This window comes from Pongo pygmaeus, chromosome 19, assembly GCF_028885625.2.
Source record: "Pongo pygmaeus isolate AG05252 chromosome 19, NHGRI_mPonPyg2-v2.0_pri, whole genome shotgun sequence".
Taxonomy (NCBI): Eukaryota; Metazoa; Chordata; class Mammalia; order Primates; family Hominidae; genus Pongo; species Pongo pygmaeus.
Genome location: NC_072392.2, coordinates 19,322,332 through 19,346,328, shown reverse-complemented (window position 1 = coordinate 19,346,328; position 23,997 = coordinate 19,322,332). Strand labels below are relative to the sequence as shown.

Genomic DNA, 23,997 nt, shown 5'->3' with positions numbered 1-23,997 from the left:
TTCTTCACTCAACAATGACATCTGTGAGATCCTCTTATGTTGTTGAATGTGGTCATAGGTCATTCTTTTTCATTGCTGTATAGTATTTCATTGCATGAATACACTGTCATTTGTTGATGTTTTCTGTTTATGGATATTTAGGTTGTGCTAGACAGTGATACTTTTGACTGAGTAGAAGTTGCCTTGCTATGAAGCGGCAGAGATGATACGGAGGAACATTTGAGAAGGCAGGAACAACATGCACAAAGGCCTTTAGCAGGAGGGAGCCTGCCTGGGGCCCTGAAGGCTGGTGTGGCTTCCTGGCACTCTGCTTCTAGGCCACTGTGTTCTGAGCGCCTGCTGCCCTGGCCTGGTGTGTGGCCCTCCACACCCATTCCCACCTCCTCCTCCTGTGCCTTCCTGACCTGCAGGGGCTGGGAAGCTGAAGGAGAGTGACGTAGCCACAGAAGAAGCATGTGGAACCATGGCAGCTGGAGGCGGTGAGAAATGGAATCCCCCTAGGCCCTTTGCAGGAAGTGCGGCCCTGTCAACACCTTCATTGCAGATTTCTCACCTCTAGAACTGTGAGAAAAATAATTTCTATTGTTTTAAGCCACCAAGTTTTTGGTCAATTCTCACAGATCCACAGGAAACTCATATGTGTCTCATGCACTAGTAAATGGTATTCTGGATCTACTGGAACGGTCTCGCAATGAGTTCAGACAAGAATTACTAAAGGCAATTGGTGAAATTAAACATCTTTCCAGCCTGCTGGCCAAGGTGAGGAGAGACAGCTTTTTACTGGTATTTGCCCGTCCTTGTTCACATTTCCGCCCTTAACCTATAAATTCACAGAGCACAGAGAAGCATTTCCTCAGTCTATTTCACTCATGAAGCCAGCGTTCCAGCTTGAAGGCCTGTTAGACTGCAGACAGATTAGAGCTGGGATACAAAAAGGAAACACCCAAATTTCTGATGGTAGGCAGTTCAAAGTGTAGTTGGGATGTAGAGAATCAAAGCAGAGAGTACAATGCAGTGATAAAGAATATCAACTGGGCATAGTGGCTCACACCTGTAATCCCAGGACTTTGGGAGGCCGAGGTGGGCAGATCACCTGAGGTCAGGAGTTTGAGACCAGCCTGGCCAACAATGGCAAAACCCCATCTCAACTAAAAATACAAAAATTATCCGGGAGTGGTGGTGGGTGCCTGTAATCCCAGCTACTTGGTAGGCTGAGGCAGGAGAATTGGTTGAACCTGGAAGGCGGAGGTTGCAGTGAGCCGAGAAGATTGCACCAGTGCACTTCAGCCTAGGCAACACAATGAGAAAAAAAAAGAAAGAGAGAGAGAGAGAAAGAGAAAAGAAAGAAAGAAACAGAGAGAGAGAAAGAAGGAAGGAAGGAAGGAAGGAAACAAGAAAGAAAGAAAGAAAGAAGGAGAAGGAAGGAAGGATGGAGAGAAGAAAGAAAGAAAAGAAGAAAGAAAGAAGAAGAAAGAAAGAAACAAACAAACAAACAAACAAAGAGAAAATCATAGAGTTATGCCTAGACTCTAGTCTAGTGCAAAGCAGAACACCTAGTATAATACGGGAGTGAGTAGTACAGGAGGACTTCCTGGAAGAAGTGGCACCTGAGCTGAGTTCTGAAGATTGAGTGGGAGTTTGCCAGGTCTATTGGCATGCTTTTAGCTGCTAGTAACAGACAATTAAAATCACTCCCAATTTTCGCTCCAAAACATTGCCACTATTTTGGAGTTTTCTTCCAGATATATGTGTGTGTATGTGTATCTCATAAGTTTAAAAAGTTTTAGAATAGGCCGGGTGTGGTGGCTAATGCCTGTAATCCCAGCAATTTGGGAGGCCATGGAGGTTGGATCACCTGAGGTCAGGAGTTCGAGACCAGCCTGAGCAACATGGTGAAACCCCGTGTCTACTAAAAATGCAAAAATTAGCCAGGCATGGTGGCGGGCACCTGTAATCTCAGCTGCTCAGGAGACTGAGGCAGGAGAATTGCTGGAACCTGGGAGGTGGAGGTTGCAGTGAGCCGAGATCACTCCATTGCACTCCAGCCCAGGCGACAACAGTGAGACTGCATCTCAAAAAAAAAAAAAAAAAAAAAATTAGAATAATCTTGTACATGTTATTAACTTTCATTTTGCATTTAACTTTTTAAAAATGATTAAACTTTTCTCAGCATATTCTCATCATTAAATATTATTTAAAACATTATTTTAAGGTTAGGTAGTATTTTATCATATAAATAATTCATATTTACTAGTCCCCTGTTGTTGAACATATATGTATTATCGAACCTTTATGTTCTTTCCAGTCTTTCAATATTCTAAATACTTTTTTTCATCTCTCTCTTATTACTTATTTAGGAAAAATTCCTAGATGTTGAATTACTGAGTCAGAGCATAAACATTTTAAAGGCTTCTAACATATCCAGCCAGATTGCCCTTCAGAAATATTATACCAATTTGTTCCAGCAGTCATGAGAACACACACTTCCCTGAGCTCTTGCCAATGCTTGATATTACATTGTTGTTGCCTTCCAATCTGTTAATCATTTCTTTTTCCTTCTTTTTACCCTTTTTGCTTGGAAATATCTTCCCTAGCCCAAGATCAAATAAATGATAACTTTTCTCATTTAAAAAAATAATCAGTCTAGAATTTTGGTTTTTGATATAAGAATCGTGACGATTGTATGATATTCTACCCACCAACCAGAGCAGTGCTGCAGAGGTGCAGAGATGGCCTCCTGTTTCCTGTTTCCTCCAAGTTCTGGGTCTGTGATTTAGGGATCTGCTGGTGAGAGAGGTTCAAAACATCTTCCCACCTTATTTCATGGACTGTCATTGTTTCAAGAAGCAAATTATACCATCAGCTCCAGGAAGATTTTTCTCTACTGCTTCATCTGTTTTAAGATCAGACCATTGCAACCTGATTCTGCATTCTGCCATCTGATGGGCTTTGTGGTGGGTCATGTGAGGAGTTTCTATTTTTGTCTGTGTTCTAAATTTGCAGGTATTTTATTTAAAGTATAGAAGTAGTTTTAGTAGAAGTTACTAGCCAGGCTTTGCATTAGGTTGTTTTTTTTTTTTTTTTTTTTTTTTGAGATGGAGTCTTGCTCTGTCGCCCAGGCTGGAGTGCAGTGATGCCATCTCAGCCCACTGCAAGCTCTGCCTCCCAGGTTCATGCCACTCTCCTGCCTCAGCCTCCTGAGTAGCTGGGACTACAGGCACCTGCCACCACACTGGCTAATTTTTTGTATTTTTACTAGAGATGGGGTTTCACCATGTTAGCCAGGATGGTCTCGATCTCCTGACCTCATGATCCGCCCACCTTGCCCTCCCAAAGTGCTGGGATTACAGGCGTGAGCCACTGTGCCCGGCCTAGATTCCTCATTACTCTTTTGCATAATGTTTAATCTCCCATGTGGCCCTTTTTGAAGTTCTTCCCTAGTCCCTCATCTGTCTCTTTTACTATATTTATATATTTATTATATTTATTTATTTATTATTTTGATTGGCATTTGCATTACACATATTAATGAGAAGTAATTTGGCATCTTAAAAATGTCTTATATTTTCCTCATCATAAAATTACATGTTCATTACGGAAGATTTAGAAAATACAGAAAAATATAAAAAAGAAAAGTGTTACCTTTAATCTTACCACCTGGAGGAAAACAACTGCAAACATTTTGCTGTCTGTCCTTTCAGACTTTTTCTTAGTTTATACATGTTTGAGCATGCATAAAACTTGCATTGATATGATTATGATATTTCATCTTCTTATCCAGAAGAATAGAATATGTTTTTCCACTTTCCATTACAAAGAACCAGTTGGATTCATTTATTTATTCCACTGTTAATCTGTTTTGATTAATTCTTGTATCCTACTTTTTGGACATTTCTTTGATTTCTCACTAGTTTCTTGAGTAAAATTCTTTGTTCATTCACTTTGTTCTTTCTTGATTGACAATGAAAGCATTTAAAGATATGAATTTGACTCTTCTTGTAGCTTTGGGTAAATAGAGACAATAAAATCTAGAAACTTCTGAAATTAAACCTAATTTAGAGAAAAAAGGAAAGTGTACATTTTCTGTAGAGTACAAGGCACAACATATATGTTTAAAATTAAACTGTTATTAATATTATAAAATCAAGTTATTATTCATGTATCCATATCTTATTGCATGCTGGCTAGAATTATCAAATACTAACAGCAGGACAAAAAAGTCCTCACTAGTAATTTTAGGCGAGAGTCTGAGGTAAAGATGTGGGCATGATATCACATAGGGTTGCTTTCATATCTATCAAGACCTTAGGTCTGTGATTTTGTGCTTTCTTATATGCACAGAAACTGATTTGTAATTGCAGTGAAGTTGTAACATACTAACCTTCCTGCGTTTTTACATTACCATAGAAAAAGCAAAACCCAGACCTCCTAATCAAACTGATAGTTTATTGTATCTCTACCTCAGAATATCAACTATAATTATATATAATTTTGGGTCTGCCGCAGGGGCAGAATCCTCATGGAGAACCTCTGCTAGGGTAGTGCAGAAGTGAAATGTGGGGTTGGAACCCCCATACAGGGTCTCCGAAGGGGCACTGCCTAGCAGAGCTGTGAGAAGAGGGCCACCATCCTCCAGACTCCCGAATGGTAGATCCATCAACAGCTGTACCATGTCCCTGGAAAAGCTGCAGGCACTCAATGCCAGCCTGTAAAAACAGCCAAAGGGGCTATACCCAGCAGTGCCACAGGGGCAGAGCTGCCCAAGGCCTTGGGAGCCCACATCAGAATGCCCTGGATGTGAGATATGGAGTCAAAGGAGATCATGTTGGAGCTTTAAGATTTAATGACTCCCCTACCAGATTCTGGACTTGCATGAGGCCCGTTGGCCCCTTTGTTTTGGCCAATTTTTCCCATTTGGAATGGGAACATTTACCCAATGCCTGTACCTACATTGTATCTTCGAAGTCGCTAACTTGCTTTTGATTTTACAGGCTCATAGGTGGAAGGGACTTGCCTTGTCTCAGATGAGACTTTGAACTTGGACTTTTGGGTTAATGCTGGAATGAGTTAAGACTTTGGAGTACTGTTGGGAAGGAATAATTGGTTTTGAAATGTGAAAAGGGCATGAGATTTGGGAGGGGCCAGTGGCAGAATGATATGGTTTGGCTCTGTGTCCCCACCCAAATCTCATTTTGAATTTTAATCCCCATGTGTGGAGGGAGGGACTTGGTGGAAGGTGATTGGATCATGGGGGTGGTTTGCCCCATGCTCTTCTCATGATAGAGAGTGAGTTTTCATGAGGTCTGATGGTTTTATAAGTGGCAGTTTCCCCTGCTCTCCCCTCTCTCCTGCTGCCTTGTGAAGAAATTGCCTGCTTCCCCTTTGCCTTCCATCATGATTGTAAGTTCTCTGAGGCCTTCACAGCCATGCAGAACTGTGAGCCAATTAAATCTCTTCTGCTTTTAAATTACCCAGTCTCAGGTATTCTTTAGAGCAGTGTGAAAATGAACTAGTGTACGTGAATTCAAATGATAATACTTAAGAGACTCATGTCCAAAGGACAACAGGAGCCATTTTAGAACGAGACTATAATGAAGGATCTAAAGTGCTGTACTGGGTTCTCTTGACTTGCCCAGTGAGCAACGTTATGACCTTGGGCAGGCCCCTTTACATTGTGCAATGTGGAATTGAAATGCGATGGTGGATGGAACCTTGTCTTGAACCTAATTCCATGGGAAGCATTTAACATCATCATGACATCATATGTTTGTTGTAGGCATTTGGTACATACATTTTATTACCTCTTGCAAGTATTTTACTAAGAGGGGTCTGGTTTGTTTGTGGTTTTTGGTTTGTTTGCTTGCTTGTTTTTAGAGAGAAAGGGTCTCATTCTGTCACCTAGGCTAGAATTCAGTGTTGTGATCCTGACCAACTGCAGCCTTGATCTCCTGGGTTCAAGCGATCCTCCCACCTCAGCCTCCTGAGTAGCTGGGACCGCAGGCACATGCCACCATGCCTGGTAAATTTTTTAATTTTTTTTTTTTTCAGAGATGGGGGTCTCACTCTATTGCCCAAGCTGGTCTCAAACTGTTGGCCTCTAGCAATCCTCCCACCTTGGGCTCCCAAAGAGCTGAGATTACAGGTTTGAGCCACTGTACCCAGGCAAAAGATAACTTCGGAACACCAACTGAGAATGTTACTTACAATGAATCCTATCCTCATTCTCATTTACTTATTTGGATGGAGTTTCCTGAAATTTGTCTCACTGTCATCTAGGATCCTTTTTCTTTCTCTCCAACTGGGAGATTGTGTCTGGTTTGGAAACTGCAAGCCCTGTTCAGGAAAAGGAAAAGACCCAAGGTACACACCCAGTCCCCAGGTGATCATCAGGCCCAGGTGAAAACTCAGGCCTTAGGTGCACATCCGGCCTTAAGTGGACACCCAGGCCCCAGGTGATCACCAGTCCCCAGGTAGACACAAGGCCTTAGGTGAACAACAAGACCCATAGGCCATCAGGCCCCAGCTGGATACAGTCCCCAGGTGAACACAAGGCCCCAAGAGGGACATAGGCCCAAGGCAGACATCAGGCCCTAAGTGGACATCAGGCCTGAGGAGGACATCTGGCCCCTGGTGAACATCAGGCACAGGTGTCCAAGCAGACCCTGGGTGGACATAACTGTCTACAGGTAAGGAGATGACCTGAGGGGAGGGTGAGTAGTCAGTAGCCCAGTGGAGTCCTGAGTAGGCTTACGGAAGGAAGGGGCCGAGGGGACAGAGCTTTAAGGAAGCGACCTCACTTCCTTGATGACAGACCCAAACAGAACTTAGAACTCTGGTAACCAGGTGCCCATATCCTAGAGTCAGCCCCGTAACCAGCTCACTTGGTGGGAGACGCTCAAGAGAGCAAGGTGTTCTCATGTTGCTTCCCCACTTTGAGAGGTTGCTGCTTCAGGAATGGCGGGAGTGAGAGCCTTTTCTGATGATGCTGAAGAAAGCTCATTCCTCACCCCAGACACCTGTGGCCCTTTGTAAGAAGGTGCACCCAGGTACCACAGGGCAGCCCGGGGCAGGCCCTAGCAGGCCAGGCCACACCAGAGATCCCATCGGGGCTGCATCTGCTCATTGTCCCTGCCCAGGAGGAGATTCGGGAGCCCATGGAGGCACAGACACATGGTGAGGTGGCTGCAGCCTGGAAGACTTTGCAGGGGTGGTGCTTTTGGGCTGGAATTCCTTTGAATTCAGTGAGGTTGTCTCTGTGTTTGGAAATTCCAGTGGAAAGTGACTGACGCTGGTGACCCTTTCTCCTTTTTCAGCTCCTGGTCCATATGCAGAAATAGGAGCACTTGCAGCACCAGCTGTAGAGCAAGAGCCAGCATGGGAAGAGCCCCCTCCAGAGAGAGCGCTGGAGCTGGAGGAAGCTCCAGCCAAAGACCAGCCCAGCCAGGAGCTGCCTGAAATCATGGCACCTACTGTAGCCACTGGCCTTAACCCTGGAGCTGAAAGCGTGGCTGCAGAGACAAGTGGGAGGGAGGAGGCAACCAGCACGGCCCCAGCCAGCAGCTCCCATGCTGCCCCTAGTCCTGGGCATGGTGGCAAACATGGAGGCAGAGACCAGGGCATTCAGACTGGACTCCTCTCCCTTGCTGGAGAGAGGCTTCTCTCATTCACTAGAACCACAGCCCTGCTGCTGGAGATCCTGTATATTGTGCTAATGCTGGTGGGGTTTATCTGTGAGCAGGAGGTGCGCAAGAGCATTAAAAGAAGGCTGGGAAGAAGAGTTCCAGCAGCTCCTCCTGTTCTCAGACGCAATCTCCTCCTCCAGGCATGGATGTGTGTCTGCAACTGGGCATCCAGGCTGTTTGCCCCAAATGTGCTGCCCCAAACGGGCTCTTAACAGGTGGGCAGGGGGTGAGGGGACCAGGAGGTGGCTCCAAAGGGTACAGCAAGCAAAGCTTTAAAAGACAGCCCTTGTGCCCCAGGCTGTTCATGCCACCACCTGCCCTAGCATTTATTAATAGTGTTAGAATTACAAGTTTATGAAATGAAATATAAGTGAAGTTTGATTTCTGAAACTTCTCACCTTTTTGAACTCCCTAATATTAGATGGTGTTTTTGAGGCTATCCTGAAAATCTCTGAAAGTTGTGTCTTTTGTTGTGGTTGTTTGTGTGACTGAATTACCATCGAGCCAACTGCTATTGGAAACCTTTCAGGTATGGCTTTTAGAAGACCTTGACCCACTCTTGCCTGTTTTGACTCTCTGGTTTATTGTGGAAAGAGGGAAGATATAGGCTCATGTCTCCGGCAGATCAATCACCTTTGGCCATCAAGGATTTGGCATGAGAGTTTCCAAGAATTATGTGTGCAAGTTGACACGCTGGTACTTTAGCTAATCTGGGTGTCAAAACAGAATGCCATAGACTAGGTAGCATAGAAAATTGATTTCTCACAGTTCTGGAGATGGTAAAATCCAAGGTCAAATGGTCAGCAGATTCCGTGTCTGCAGAGGGCTGGTTTCCTGGTTCATAGACAGCCATTTCTTTACTGCGTGTTTACATGACAGAAGGGATGAGGGAGCTCTCTGCAGTCCCTTTGATAGGGGCAGCAATTCCATTCATGAGGTCCCTGCCTTCATGAACTTTATCACCTTCCAAGGCCCCACCCCCAAATACTATCACATAGAATTTAACACATGAATTTGAGGAGGACAATAACATTTGCTTTACAGAATCAGGTCATCCCGAGCCATATGCACTCACAGGAAATCTATAATCTTCTATTAAGTGTTTGCTGGTCCCCTCTGGGGATTGTCTAAACAAAACTGTCTAAACAAAAATTTAGACAATTTTTGTTTTCTTTAAGAAAAATGATCTTTCATGTGATCCATGGTTTATTCATAGAAAAGCACTGTGAGTTCACACACTTGCTAAAAAGAAGGGCAATTGTGATACAAAAATGAGAGTGACCTCCCTCTCTCACTCTCTCTCACTTTTTAACCAACCCAATGGGCTGAGACATTGTAGGGACCCTTGGCTGGGCAGTAGGACTTGAGTAGCCATGAATGGCAAATACAACTTCTTGGTCAGTTTGGAGTAGAAAAGACAGTTTGTCAACAAAAGAAAAAGTAAAGCAGATGGAGAAGTTCTTATTTCGCATTCTAGCTATACCACCCCTTCCTTATCAAACCCCACCCCCAACTCAGGATCTAACACATAAAAGAGTAAACACGAAGGCACTGGTAACCAACTGACTCTTCTGAATGCCCTTGCTGTCTCCTCCAACAATTCCAGGCTGAGCATAGGGGTCGGGAAGGTAGCAGGAACATGACGATACACTGTGGAGGGCAGCCAGGGCTAAGACAGGGCTGCTCACTAGGGCTAGAAATTAGGAAGGGAGAGGCTAAGTGCAGACCAGCCCTAGCCTCCAAGTCAGCAAGCAATGAGACTGTGACAAAAGCAGGCAGAGGAAGCTTGAGGTAGAAAGACGGGAAGAAAGCAAGTACGGGGCGAGAAGGGAACTGTGCAGCAAAAGCAGCCAATCTAATGGCAGAGGGAGACCGATGCTTAGAAGCTCGTTTGGTGAGAGGGAATGAATAGAGGAGGCACAGAGATGGGGAACAAACATTTAACTAGTGAGAGAAATTTAAGACGAATGGGAAGAGAAACCTCGCAAAAAGGACACATTCATGCAGATCCTCAAAGATGAACACGCAGTCATCCCTACATGTAGAAATATGCTCAGTTACACATATAAAAACACAGATGCATGGAGAGCAAGCATACACATAGACACATATTTCTACACATGCATTCATGTGTGCCCAGATACACACATACTAAACATGCAAAACATGACAGCATTTACACAGAGATATGCACCCTCACATGTACGCAAATGTTACATCCTCACACAGAGACCCACAGTCCAGTGTGCACATATCCACACAGGTACACAGCCATAGAACTGACATACATACACATCAACATATAATGTGCACATACAGACAGGCATGCGCAGATATATCTATGCACATAGACACATGGACTCAGTCATACAGATACACACACTGTCTAACACAAAGGTGACCAGTGTAGATGAATATTGTGAGCTCCGTGGCTACCCAGACCTTCATCTTTTCCTTGCACTTGTTTCAAAGGTGCTCAGCAGACTCCTGGTGAGGCTGTGTGTAGGGAAAAAAAAAGAGAGATCAGACTGTCACTGTGTCTATGTAGAAAGGGAAGACATAAGAGACTCCATTTTGAAAAAGACCTGTACTTTAAACAATTGCTTTGCTGAGATGTTGTTAATTTGTAGTTTTGTCCCAGCCACTTTGACCCAGCCAGGAGTTCACAAAAACATGTGTTGTATGAAATCAAGGTTTAAGTGACCTAGGGCTGTGCAGGACGTGCCTTCTTAACAAAATGTTTACAGGCAGTATACTTGATAAAAGTCATTGCCATTCTCTAGTCTCAATAAACCAAGGGCACAATGCACTGTGGAAAGCCACAGGGACCTCTGCCCTTGAAAGCAGGGTATTGTCCAAGGTTTCTCCCCTTGGAGAGGTCTGAAATATGGCCTCGTGGGATGAGAAAGACCTGACTGTCCCCCAGCCCAACACCCATAAAAGGTCTGTGCTGAGGTGGATCAGTAAAAGGAAAGCCTCTTGCAGTTGAGATAGAGGAAGGCCACTGTCTCCTGCCTGCCCCTGGGAACTGAATGTCTCAGTATAAAACCCGCTTGTACATTTGTTCAATTCTGAGATAGGAGAAAAACCGCCCTATGGTGGGAGGCAGTAATGCTGCTTTGTTATTCTTTACTCCACTGAGATATTTGGGTGGAGAGAAACATAAATCTGGCTTACGTGCACGTCCAGTCATAGTACCTCCCCTTGAACTTAATTATGACATAGATTCTTTTGCTCACATTTTTTGCTGACCTTCTCCTTATTATCACCCTGCTCTCCTACTACATTCGTTTTTGCTGAAATAATGAAAATAATAATCAATAAAAACTGAGGGAACTCAGAGGTCGGTGCCGGTGCAGGTCCTTGGTATGCTGAGAGCCGGTCCCCTAGGCCCACTGTTGTTTCTCTATACTTTGTCCCTGTGTCTTACTTCTTTTCTCAGTCTCTTGTCCCACCCGACTAGAAATACCCACAGGTGTGGAGGGGCAGGCCACCCCTTCAGCTGTGTGAGGCAGGGGCAGGAGCTTCAGAGTCCTCACAGCTTTGTGAGGCAAAAGTCTGAGTCCAGTCCTGGCCTCTGCCACTCACCCACCACTGGGCTATTAATGCTCTGTCTGTAGGCGAGAGATTCTGCATAGACTAGTCTTGGGATTTTTTCTAACTGGCCATTTTTCTCCTTGGCACACCCACTATCCCACTGGTAATGGCATACACTCTGCAAGGGAAACCTGAGAAGTGGTTGTGAGTCTCCTCAGACAATAAGCATATCCTCCCACCCACAGCTACCTCAAGCGCCCATCAAATCAGAACCAGAATTATAAATACTTATGACTTTACAGTAATTGGCGACACATATACTATAGTATTTACAGTATCATAAATGCATCTATTTCTCTGGTTAAGCAATCTCTGAGATGGAACAGTGTTCTGTGTTTGCCAAGGGAGACAGGGCCAATGCCCAGGACATGCAGGACATAGGGGTAGAAGGTGGCATATCGTGGGGATTTCTGGTCGATTTGCAGGGCCCACTTCCTCCATCAACAGTGGGCTGTAGTGAGAAGCTTGCCAAGGTATGCATATTGACTGGAGTTGGACTCTCCCCATCCTTAGCCCTGTGGTCCTTTGGCCTCAGCCACAGGTGCTCAGAGTCCTCTCAGGGTGAACAAATGTTTCAGTGTTTTTGGCCTGACCTGATACTACCTGGGGACTACCTGCACTATTTTTGGAGTGCTTGCACTGGGTCATCATTCAATTGCAGCTCTTGGAGTTGGCTGAGGAGCTGCTCCTCATTACGGCACGCCTTGTCCTGTGCATAGGAGCCTTCAGGCATTACCCTCTGTGACCCAGGCCCATCGATGCAGCTTCCAGGGCCAATGACAAGTAGGACTCACTGCTGTTTGGGGAGCTTACAGCCACAGGTACATGTTGGTACACACGGGGTCTGCTTTCATTCATATCTAGATAGCCATCATCATTCAGGAGGCAGGCCTCAGTCAAAGTGAGAAACAGGCAGCCAATGGGATCCAGGGGGTGGCCCACCCAGCCTTCCAGGTTTGTGATGTTTGTGGTTCCTCTCTGCAGCACTTCTTACTTCTGATGCTTGTAGATTTTCAGGTGCCACCACTGCTGAACCTCAGAGTATTAATAATAGCCACAGTGAGTCTGAGGGCCTCTTTTGGATAACCATGGGAATATGGGGCATCAAACCTAGCACAGGCTGTGGCACCTGCTCAAACCACAGTGGCTGGCCTTGGGAATTAAAGAGAAGTCTTGGCCAGGCGTGGTGGCTCATGCCTGTAATCCCAGCATTTTGGGAGGCCAAGGTGGGTGGATCATGAGATCAGGAGATTAAGACCACCCTGGCCAACATGGAGAAACCCCGTCTCTACTAAAAATACAAAAAAATTAGCTGGGCATGGTGGTGGGCGCCTGTAATCCCAGCTACTCGGGAGGCTGAGGCAAGAGAATGGTGGGAACCTAGGAAGTGGAGCTTGCAGTGAGCCGAGATCGTGCCACTGCACTCCAGCCTGGGCGACAGAGAGAGACTCCATCTCAAAAAAAAAAAATTAGCTGGGCATGGCGGCACGTGCCTGTAATCCCAGCTATTTGGGAGGCTGAGACAAGAGAATTGCTTGAACCCGGGAGGTGGAGGTTGCAGTGAGCCCAGATCGTGCCACTGCACTCCAGCCTGGCAACAGAGCTACTAGACTGTCTCAAAAAAAAAAAAAAAATACTCCACAGATCCTTGAAAATATGATTATATACATTTTCTTTTTTGTTTTGTTTTGTTTTGGCTTGGTTTTTTTAGACGAAGTTTTGCGCTTGCGCCCAGCCTGGAGCAGTGGTGCGTTGTCGGCTCACTGCAACATCCGCCTCCCGGGTTCAGCCATTCTCCCACCTCAGCCTTTCAACCAAGTAGCTACTTTCTTTTTCCTTTTTTTTTTTTTTTTTGAGACGGAGCTTCGCTCTTGTCACCCAGGCTGGAGTGCAATGGTAAGTTCTCGGCTCACTGCAACATCCAACTCCAGGCTTCAAGCGATTCTCCGGCCTCAGCCTCCCGAGTAGCTGGGAAACAAGCCCAGCTAATTTTTTTGTATTTTTAGTAGAGACGGGATTTCATGATGTTAGCCAGGCTGGTCTCAAACTCCTGACCTCAAGTGATCCGCCCGCCTCAGCCTCCCAAAGTGCTGGGATTGCAAGCATGAGCCACCGTGCCCAGCCTGATTATATACATTTTCAATAAACTTATATGAAAATGGTCTCAGTCATTTTAATAATTAGAATACCAAAATCAATAAAAATGTAATAACATTACCCACTAACCAGAATATATAAAAGAAAGACTGACAAAATCAGGTGTTGGAAAGGACATCTAATTAGAATGCTCTTAAACTTGTGGTTGGGTTGTGTATTAGTCAAAAAAATCTTTGGAATTAAAAAAATTAATTGATAAATTGTGTGTATTTGTGGTGTACCACATTATACATATATACACACACACAGACACGCATTGTAGAATAGCTGAATCTGTATATATATATATAGCCACAGACATACATTGTAGAATGGCTAAATCAAGCTACTTAGCATATCAGTTAGCTTAGATACTTATCTTTTTTTTTTAATTTTTTTATTTTTAGATGGAGTCTCCCTCTGTCACCCAGGCTAGAGTGCAATGGTGCAATCTTGGCTCACTGCAACCTCCGCCTCCCAGGTTCAAGCGATTCTCCTCCTGCCTCAGCCTCCTGAGTGGCTGGGATTACAGGCGCCCGCCACCACGCTCAGCTAATTTTTGTATTTTTAGTAGAGATGGGGTTTCACCATCTTGGCCAGGCTGGTCTCAAACTCCTGACCTCATGATGCACCCACCTCGGCCTCCCAAAGTGCTGGGACTACAGGCATGAGTCACTGTGCCCGGCAAATCAATACTTATCTTTTTGAGTGTGTTTGGTGAGAACACTTAAAATCTGCTGTCAGCAATTTCATATGTTACCACATTTTTTTTTTTTTTTTTTTTGAGACGGAGTCTCGCTCTGTCTCCCACGTTGGAGTGCAGTGGCACGATCTCGGCTCACTGCAAGCTCTGCCTCCTGGGTTCATGGAATTCTCCTGCCTCAGCCTTCTGAGTAGCTGGGACTACAGGCACCCACCACCACACCTGGCTAATTTTTTGTATTTTTAGTAGAGACGGGGTTTCACTGTGTTAGCCAGGATGGTCTCGATCTCCTGACCTCGTGATCCACCTGCCTCGGCCTCCAAGAATGCTGGGATTACAGGCGTGAGCCACTGCGCCCGGCCACCACATTGTTGTTAACTATAGTCAACATGTTTTACAATAGAGCTCTTGAGCTTTTTCCTCCTAGCTGACATTTTTAGTGAGATGCACTGCATTTGAACATATGCAGTTACTATGACCAAGCTATTTTGTTTGTAGGGCTGTACTTAACTAAAAATATACATGTGTACCAAAAGAAATTAATGAGAATGTTCATGGTGGCTTTATTCCTAACAGCCCCAAACCGGAAACAAACCAATGTCCATCAACAGTAGAATTGATAGATGTGCCATATTCACGCAGAGCACCACCAAGCAGGGAAAAGAAATGAACTGCTTCATGAAACCGCATGAAGGAGTGTCACAAATGGAATGCTGGGCCAAAGAAGCCACACACAAAACCATTCCTACTGAATGGCCTGCCATGCATCCATTTACGAAACAGGCAACACTAATTGGGGCTGCTAGAAACCAGGTGACTCTTTGCTTTGACAAGACAGATGGGCAGTGGTTAGGGAGCAGAACTTCAGGAGAGGGATTTCCAGATTGTTATTTTTATTTCATTTTCTTGGACTGTGTGGTAGCTCCAAGCATGTGTTCTCTTTGTGATAAATTACTGAGCAGTAGAATAACAGGATTCCTGTGTATATTATACTTTATTAAATGTATTTGAATTCATTTTTGCCATTAGGACAAAAATATATTATATTTGTGAATTTTAAGTGTATATTTATTAAATATTGACAAATGTATGTCAGTGTAATACAAATCTCTATGAAGATCTACAATATTTGTCCACATATATTTTGTCTTATCCCCTCTCTTTTTATCTTCTGGGATTCCAATTAGGTATGATAGGTATATATTGGACCTTTTGATATGGTTCTGAGGGTCTCTGAGACTATTTTTTTTCAAGTATCTTTTTTCTCTCTTCTTTAGATTCAATAATACTGATCTTTTTTCAAGTTCACTGTCTCTTCTTCTGTTATCTTCATTCTGCAGTTAAACCTATTGATGAATTTTTTTATTTAGACATTGCATTTTTTTTAGTTCTAGAGTTTACAGTTCATTGTTATAGTTTTCCTCTACTGCAATTTCTGATTTTTACATTATTGCAAGCCTAGATAGATTCTGCCTTTAACCACATAGAGTCTGCCATTAACATTACTTACTACACTTGCTTTATCAAATATCCATCCTCCTATCCATTCTTCTATCAATTATTAATCTTCCTTTTGGGGGGAATGAATTTCAGAGTAAATTGAAGACACCAATAAATATTTGCTTCTAAATACTTAAACATATATATCATTTACTGGACTTCAACAATCTCTTTTCATGTATGTGAGCTTTAAAATCATTGTCTGCTAATTTCAGCATCTAGGTCATCCAGGTTTGGATTCTGTGGATTGTCTTTTTTCTTGAAAATGGATCACATTTTTGACCAGGCGCAGTGGCTCACGCCTGTAATCCCAGCACTTTGGGAGGCTGAGGCAGACGGATCACGAGGTCAAGAGATCGAGACCATCCTGACCAACATGGTGAAACCCCGTCTCTACTAAAAACACAAAAATTAGCTGGGCATGGTGGCATGTGCCTGTAGTCCCAGCTACTCGGGAGGCCGAGGCAGGAGAATTGCTTGAACCCAGGAAGTGGAGGTTGCAGTGAGCCGAGATCACACCATCGCACTCCAGCCTGGTGACAGAGCGAGACTCCATCTCAAAAAAAAAAAAAAAAGGAAAAAAGGATCACATTTTCTTGTTTCTTTGTATATGGAGTAATTTGGGGTTGGATTCTTGATATCAGGAAAAGAAGGTGAAGGTTGGACACGGGCATTACAGGTGGATGGAACAGCACAGGCAAACTTAAGAGAGAGAAGAGAAGTGTGTTTGGGGGACAACATACTCTGACCAATGTTTTGATTTAAATAAGGACAATTTACTATATGTATAGAACATTTAAAAATGCCTGAATGAATGAATGAATGACCAATGTGGAAGAGACCCATAACTTTATGACGACCCATATTTGTTAAGGACACTTGGAGAGTTCTCTTTCTATTGCATGGATTACTTATCTCTTCTCTGGCTTTTTCTTTTAATTTATTCCTTTTTTTTTAAATTGAGACAGAGTCTCACTTCGTCACCAAGGCTAGAGTGCAGTGGCACGATCTTGGCTCACTGCAATCTCCACCTTCTGAGTTCAAGCGATTCTCCTGCCTCAGCCTTCTGAGCAGCTGGCACTACAGGCATGCACCACCATGCCTGGCTAATTTTTGTAATTTTAGTAGAGACAGGTTTTCGCCATGTTGGCCAGGCTGGCCTCGAACTTCTGACCTCAGGTGATCCTCCCGCCTCGGCCTCCCAAAGTGCTGGGATTACAGACATGAGCCACTGCACCTGGCCTCTTTCTTTTATTTCTTAACCTAGAACAGAGCTTCCTAGTGTATATGAGTTGGAAGGCTTCTTTTTTACATTAAAACATTTCATAAATTTCTACACAATAGTAGTTGTACTTTCATTCAGTCTACAGATAGTATTAAATAATGTAAAGAGTAACTTACCTCCCATCTTAAGTCATGAAGCTTAGGAATCACATATGATCTAGAGAATGAATAAAACAGGTCATAGAAGCTATGACTGGGAGAACTGGTATTATAAAGTATATCTAGGACCAGTGTGCATTTTATTTTGTGATTTGGTTGAGGTTTTTTATAGACTTGGAGACGGAGACCTTTAGGTTCTTTGTATTGTTGCTATATGTAATTAAAATTGATATTAACCAGTAGTACTGACAAGACTTGCTTTTGTTGACAGTATTTTTAAATGACTAGATTTTTACTTGAAAGCACTGTGTAACTAACTACAAAATAAAATTGTTTTCCATTTATGAATTCTTGTGGGAATACAACCATTTAAAGCTGCTTTTACCATTATGATATAAGTTAATGCACTTTGGCAATAATGTATTAATTGCTCAAACATTGTCTGGACATAATTAATGTAGATCCCAGAAGTGTTTGTTAGGACCCAAGAGTATTTTATGTGTCAGGAATTTCTTCTTAAATGATTAAATATAAAAGTATGCTAGGTATAGATTATTATATTTAATCTATATTTGTGACTTTTTCCTTTTATGTGCAGTTTCTGTGAAAAGAGCTTTTAAAGCAACTGTCCCAAATAGAATGCTACTATCTCTGTACCTCCATTGACTTCCTTTCTGTAAAGCCTCAGGTTGGCTGTACCGGAGATTATTTGCCTTCCAAATTACCATCTGATGGCAAAGAAGTACCATTGGTGGTGCCAAAGTTTAAGTTATTTTATATTCAACCCAAGACACAAGGAACTCCTTCACCTCTGGAAGAACTTTAAGGTAAACAAGAAAACAGGATTTAAAAATCAATATGTAGCATTTAAATGCTGTTACTTTCTCTTTTATATCTCTTTTTTTATTTTTTGAGACAGAGTCTCGCTCTGTCGCCAGGCTGGAGTGCAGTGGGGTGAACTTGGCTCACTGCAACCTCCACCTCCCAGGTTCAAGCGATTCTCCTGCCTCAACCCTCCCAAGTAGCTGGGACTACAGGCAGGCACCACCAGGCCTAGCTAATTTTTATAGTTTTAGTAGAGATGGGGTTTCACCTTGTTGGTCAGAATGGTCTCAATCTCTTGACCTCATGATCTGCCTGCCTCGGCCTTCCAAAGTGCTGGGATTGCAGGTGTGAGCCACTGCACCCAGCCGATTTGGACTTTTTTAAAGAAATAATATATAATTGGCCATCCATATCCATGGATGGTCTCAAACTCCTGACCTCAGGTGATCCACCCGCCTCGACCTCCCAAAGTGCTGGGATTACAGGCATGAGCCACCACATCTGACCAAGTATAGAGTGTTTGTATGTGATTAAAGTTAAGTGGTTATCCACTGAAAACTGATGACTATGAAGTATAAGAACTTTTATGCAAGCCTGATGGTAACCATAAAGAAAAACTTCCGGCCGGACGTGGTGGCTCATGGCTGTAATCCCAGCACATTGGGAGGCCAAGGCAGGTGGATCACGAGGTCAGGAGTTCAAGACCAGCCTGGCCAAGATGGTTAAACCCTGTCTCTACTAAAAATACAAAAATTAACTGGGCGTTGTGGCGGGCATCTGTAATCCCAGCTGCTCAGGAGGCTGAGGCAGAGAATTGCTTGAACCCACGAGGCAGATGTTGCAGTGAGCCAAGATTGTACCACTGCACTTCAGAGTGGGTGACAGAGCGAGACTCTGCCTCAAAAAAAAACCAAAAAACAAAAAAACAAAAAAAAAAACCCCAAAACAACCTTTCACTAGATACAAAAAAGAAAGAGAAATCTTTCCATATATATTACTAAAAACAAAAAATCTAATCACAAAGGAAGATAGAAAGCAGGAAGTGAGGAAAAAAAATTGCTGAACAGAACATCATTAACCAAGTGGCAATAGTAAGTCTTAAGTATAAATAATTACTTTACATGCAAATAGATCAAATTTATCAATCCAAAGATACAGATTGTCCAAAAGGATAGAAAACCAAGATCCAATGATATGCTGTCAACAACACTCACCTTAGACTTAGTAGAAGGAAATAAATAAAAAGATTAGAGCAAAAATAAATAAAGCAGAAATGAAGTTGTATACTTTAAATACACACAAGGTTTGTCAACTGTACCTCAATAAAGCTGTAAAAAGAAAAAGAAAAAATGGTGCAAAATTTTATTCATGCAAGAAGAATAAGCCCTACAGACCTATTATACAACATAGGTCCTACAGTAAATTTTACAGTACTTTATACTTTAAAAACTTGCGGCTGGGTGCAGTGGCTCACGCCTGTAATCCCAGCACTTTGGGAGGCTGAGGCAGGCAGATCATGAGGTCAAGAGATTGAGATCATCCTGGCCAACATGGTGAAACTCCATCTCTACTAAAGATACAAAAAATTAGCTGGGCGTGGTGGCACACGCCTGTAGTCCCAGCTACTCAGGAGGCAAAGGCATGAGAATCATTTGAACCCAGGAGGCGGAGGTTGCAGTCAGCCGAGATGGCACCACTGCACTCTCGCCTGGTGACAGAGCAAGACTCTGTCTCAAAAAAAAAAAAAACAAAAAAAACAAAAAACAAAAAAACTTGCCTAGAGGGTGTCTTTTATGTTGTGTTATCACATAAAATAATAATAAATAAGAGCACTGGGGAAAATTTTGAAGTTATTGGATATGTTTACAGAATAGACTATGTTGATGGTTTTACAGATACATACTTATCTCCAAAACTACTGCTTTTTGTAAGTCAATCATTCTTCCATAAACTCATTTTGCAAAAGGCAGATAAGTAACAGAAAGAAAAATAGAAACAAAGAACAGGTGCAATGAATAGAAAACAGTTAACAAATATGGTTTATTATTAATCCAATTATGCCAATAACTAATCAATGGTCTAAATTCATCTATTAAAAGACAGATGTAGAGTGAATCAAAGAACAAAATGCAACTGTATGGCATCTTCAAGAAACACTCTTTAAATATAAATACACATATAGTTAAAAGTAAAGGTATACAGAAAGATACACTATACTAAGACTAATAAAAAATAAAAGCTTGTTTTGAGACAGAGGGGACTTTAGAACAAGGGAATTCATTAGGGATAAACAGGAACATTTATTAATTTTGAAAGGGTCAATTTTTCAATCAGGGATATCAATGTACACATATATGCCTCAATGTATATGCCTAATGACAGAGCATCAAAACACGAGGCAAAAACTGATAGAACTGCAAAGTGAACTAGATATATCCAGTATTTTAGTTGAAGATTTTAATACCTTCTAACAGTAATAGACAGACATGGCAGACAGAAAAATCAGGAAGGTCCTAGCTGAACTTCCCCAGCATGATTAATCAACTGAATATAATAGATATCTATAGAATACTTCCACCCAGCAACAGAATAAGGGAAGGTTTACCAGGATACATCACATTCTAGGCCATAAAATATACATTGAACAATGCAAAAAAATTAGAAATCACACAACACATGTTCTATGTTTTCATACCCAATGGAATCAAACTAGAAATCAGTAACAGAAAGATCTGGAAAATCCCAAGATACATGGAGATTTAAAACATATGCTTGTAAGTAAAGTATGGGTCAAAGAAGACAACACAAGATAAATTAAAATTAGAAATAGTGTGAGGGTCTCTCACAGGGGGGCATATTGTGATGGTTAAGACAGAAATCAGTGGCATCCTTGAAACAGTTGCTGGGAACTGAACTGCACTATCAGCAGAGAGGGCGTAGTAGGTCCATTGGTGGCTGAACTATTAGAGGAGATACTGCAAGTGAGGTGCAGCTGCAGATTTGAGGCAGACTCACCAATGGTGAGGGAAGAACAGCAAATGAGTCATAACCAGGGTCTGACTGTAAGGTGGCAGGATGTCAGCAAAGGCATGACTGGTGAGCTAAAAGGCTGGCTACTCGGTGGCATCTGAAATGACCCTATGATAAAAACTGTCCATGATCTGAGTGCCGAGTAATTGGTGAATAGGCCTGGAGAAGTCACAATTATGTGAGGAACTTTGGGAAACCTGGGACAGCAAAAGCCATGGCACACTGAGGCTTGGAAAAATGGTTCCATGGGGATGTAAAAGGAGTTGAAAAGTCTGGGTGGTAGTAGGCTTGGAGTTGCTGCATTGTGAGCAATGGCAGGCTAGAATGGGACAGGACCAAGAGGACTCAGAACTAAGCAGTAAGGTCTAAACACACTGTGTGTGCTGGAGGTGATGTCATAGGCACAAAAGCTTGATCCTGGAGGTGGCCCAATCAACCCTAAGTTTTGGATCCTATCCATCCCAAATGGCTGCGAAGCACAACTGAGATGCCAAGTGTTTCTAGGATGAACAGGCTGTAGAAACAGTGATAAAGGTGGCCCAAGAGTTAAACTCAATGGGGCCTGAGGCTGCCTCCATACCTTGAGTCTCTACATATGGAGCTGCAACCTAACTTAGCATGGAAAGAAACCTGAGGCCTAACTTAAGAGTGTATTTTTGTAACAAATAGCTGAGTCCCAACCAATAAAAGCAGCTGAGATTCAGCCAATCATAGGCTGCCAACATATCAAATCATGCCCAATAAACGCAAATGCGAGGCTATAACTCGTCCAGCTGTTTGTGGACCTCACTTATATTTTCTGTCTATAAATGCTCCCTCCTGCACACGCTTTGGAATGCTCCCTCCTGCACACGCTTTGGAGCAGAGCACTGACCTCTTCTGGTCCTGAAGGCTGTCTGATTTGTGAATAATTCTCTACTCAATTAAAATCTCTGAAATTTAATTTGTCTAAAGTTTTAAATACATCAGTAAAGGTCTTGCTGGATAGGAATGTAGTCATGGTTGGTGGGACAGTGTGTGGCCATCCTGAGTGCACGACAGGGATGGTTACAATGAGAGAGTCTTCCAGCAAGTGGAAAAATCAGTATGTGATCTAGAAAGGCATGAACTAGTCTCCAGGGGGTACAAGGCATAGAAGCTTCATGGGCATGAGGTAGTTCCTGGAAGATTGGAAAGATCTGAGTGGGCTCAAGGGCTAGATGAGTGTCACAAAAGTGCTAGCCTGTAAAGTTGTCACAGCAATAGAGGGGTCCAAAGAAAAGCTAAGAAAAAAAGGTGAGGAGGCGTTTATGGAAGCTGATCCAGAAGGGAAGCTTGCTATGTGTTAGAAGAAAGCAGACTTTTATAAGAGAAGGCGGCCTATGACACAGAAGGCTGCTGTAGTCAATCAGGCAGTGATATTAGCCAGTAGCATTGTCACATAGCAAGATGGCAGAGTCCACGGGATAGGAGTCAATTAGCAGTGAAGTCCCAGCTTCCACTTCTCATGAGGAAAGATGTGAGTGCCAGACAGAAGGTGTCATGAGGCCGATGTTGCAACTAATTGTTGGAATTCTCGCAATCTAGCAGTGGAGGCACTGCACGGTGAAAAATCAAAGTGAGAAAAGGGGATCAAATCTGGAGTGACTCTTGTAGGCAGCACAGTCAGAACCAGTCAGTGTAATGACAATGGGACCCTGAGTCAGCCCAGTCCAGAAGCAGCATAAAAAGTTGGGTCCCCAGGAGTTGAACTGGGTCCAGTGGATGGCCTCTGCCTGAGGCATCATTCGAGAGTTCCTAGTTGGGGCCGTAAGTGGAAGCACAGCTCACAGGCTCGCTGACAGTAGTAGTAGTAGCAGTGGTAGGAACAGAAGTCAGGGCACTCCTTCCAACACTGGAGATGCTAATCAAATGGCATTTTAACAGGATGAGCAGGGTCCTGTCCTCACTAATCAGGTGTATTTTTGCTACAAGTGACCCCGGGGGTGCTTATTGGCAGTGGAGGGGCAGTTTCAGGTCTGAGGTTTGTGGTAGACGATGTGGAGTTAGTAGTAAGCAGGTCATACAGTAGAGGACACCAACAGGGAGGCTCCCAGTCCAGAGCATTGCATGGCAGTCATCCTCAGGAGGTTTGCCCAGGCTATAGAGATGAGGCCCTGAATGAGAAGCACTAACATAAAGCAAAGGCAGCAGTGGCAATAACCAGGATGGGGTATGCCTGTCTGTAGGCCAGAAATGTGATTCAGCCCAAGTTACCTTATCACTAGAAACCTAAAGGGGCTGATGTGCTTCCCAGGGCATCTGCCAGGATATTTTTCTAGTCTTCCAGCTGTCAGCTCACTCTCATGCAGGGTTGATTCTGCAGTCGGGTTCCAGAACCCCCAGTGGGACAGCAAGGTGGTGGTGGCTGCCATGTCTCAAAGTGGGATCAAATACAGAGTGGTTGGTGGCATGCCCATCCCTATAACAGTAACCAGACAGGGAGAGGTGAGGAGACCCTGAGATGCCAATGCCAATGGTGGGTGGCCCTGAGGTATGGATAGCATCCCTGAGAAGACAGGTAAGTGGAAAACATGATTCAAGGATTCCTTTCCTAGGGTCAAGACAAGGGCTGTGGCAGCATCAAAGCCCAGTTAACCCACAATGGGGTGGCAGGTTGGCCTAAAGAACCATGCAGAAAGACTGAAAGGCGGGTTTGCCTCTTGGGTGTGGAGATGAGTAGTGGCAGCAGTGGGCAGCTGTTAATATGGGCCAGCACCAGGGGCAGACATTAGTGCCAAGAAGGAGTCAAGTGGCCAACTTGTTTACAAAGAAGGGATGTTTTTCCAACAGCCCACACATTCTCTCCATTAGCCCACTGTAGTCTGCTGGTATGGAACGCGAAATGCCCAGGTGAATGCCATTCCCCAGTGCCCACTGTTGGGTGACCTCAATTGTAGAATGGGTACCTTGGTTGGACTGAATGACATGGGGGTTCCACAAAAGGGTCAGGACTGAGGTAGGAAGAAGACCTTCTTGGCTGTCAACATCAACAGAAAAGCAAGGAGCAGGCTACAGTAAGTGTCAACAATAGTGAGCATAGCTGGTGAGGCCTGCTCCTTGCTGGAGTAGGCCAATAAAATCGACTTGCCACTTGGCATGTGGGTAGTCACCTTTCCAAAT

At 43.5% G+C, this 23,997-nt stretch overlaps 1 protein-coding gene and 1 pseudogene across 1 annotated transcript; one reads left to right on the top strand and one right to left on the bottom strand.

The window, feature by feature from the left end:
* LOC129017503 (TBC1 domain family member 28-like) overlaps nucleotides 1-23,997 on the bottom strand; it is an 81,460-nt pseudogene that overhangs the window by 6,682 nt on the left and 50,781 nt on the right.
* LOC129017723 (CMT1A duplicated region transcript 15 protein-like protein) lies at nucleotides 6,880-8,124 on the top strand. Its single transcript, XM_054458401.1, has 2 exons — nucleotides 6,880-7,173; nucleotides 7,314-8,124. Exons 1-2 carry the CDS (start codon nucleotides 7,155-7,157, stop codon nucleotides 7,892-7,894), a joined length of 600 nt encoding a protein of 199 aa, XP_054314376.1. The 5' UTR covers nucleotides 6,880-7,154; the 3' UTR covers nucleotides 7,895-8,124.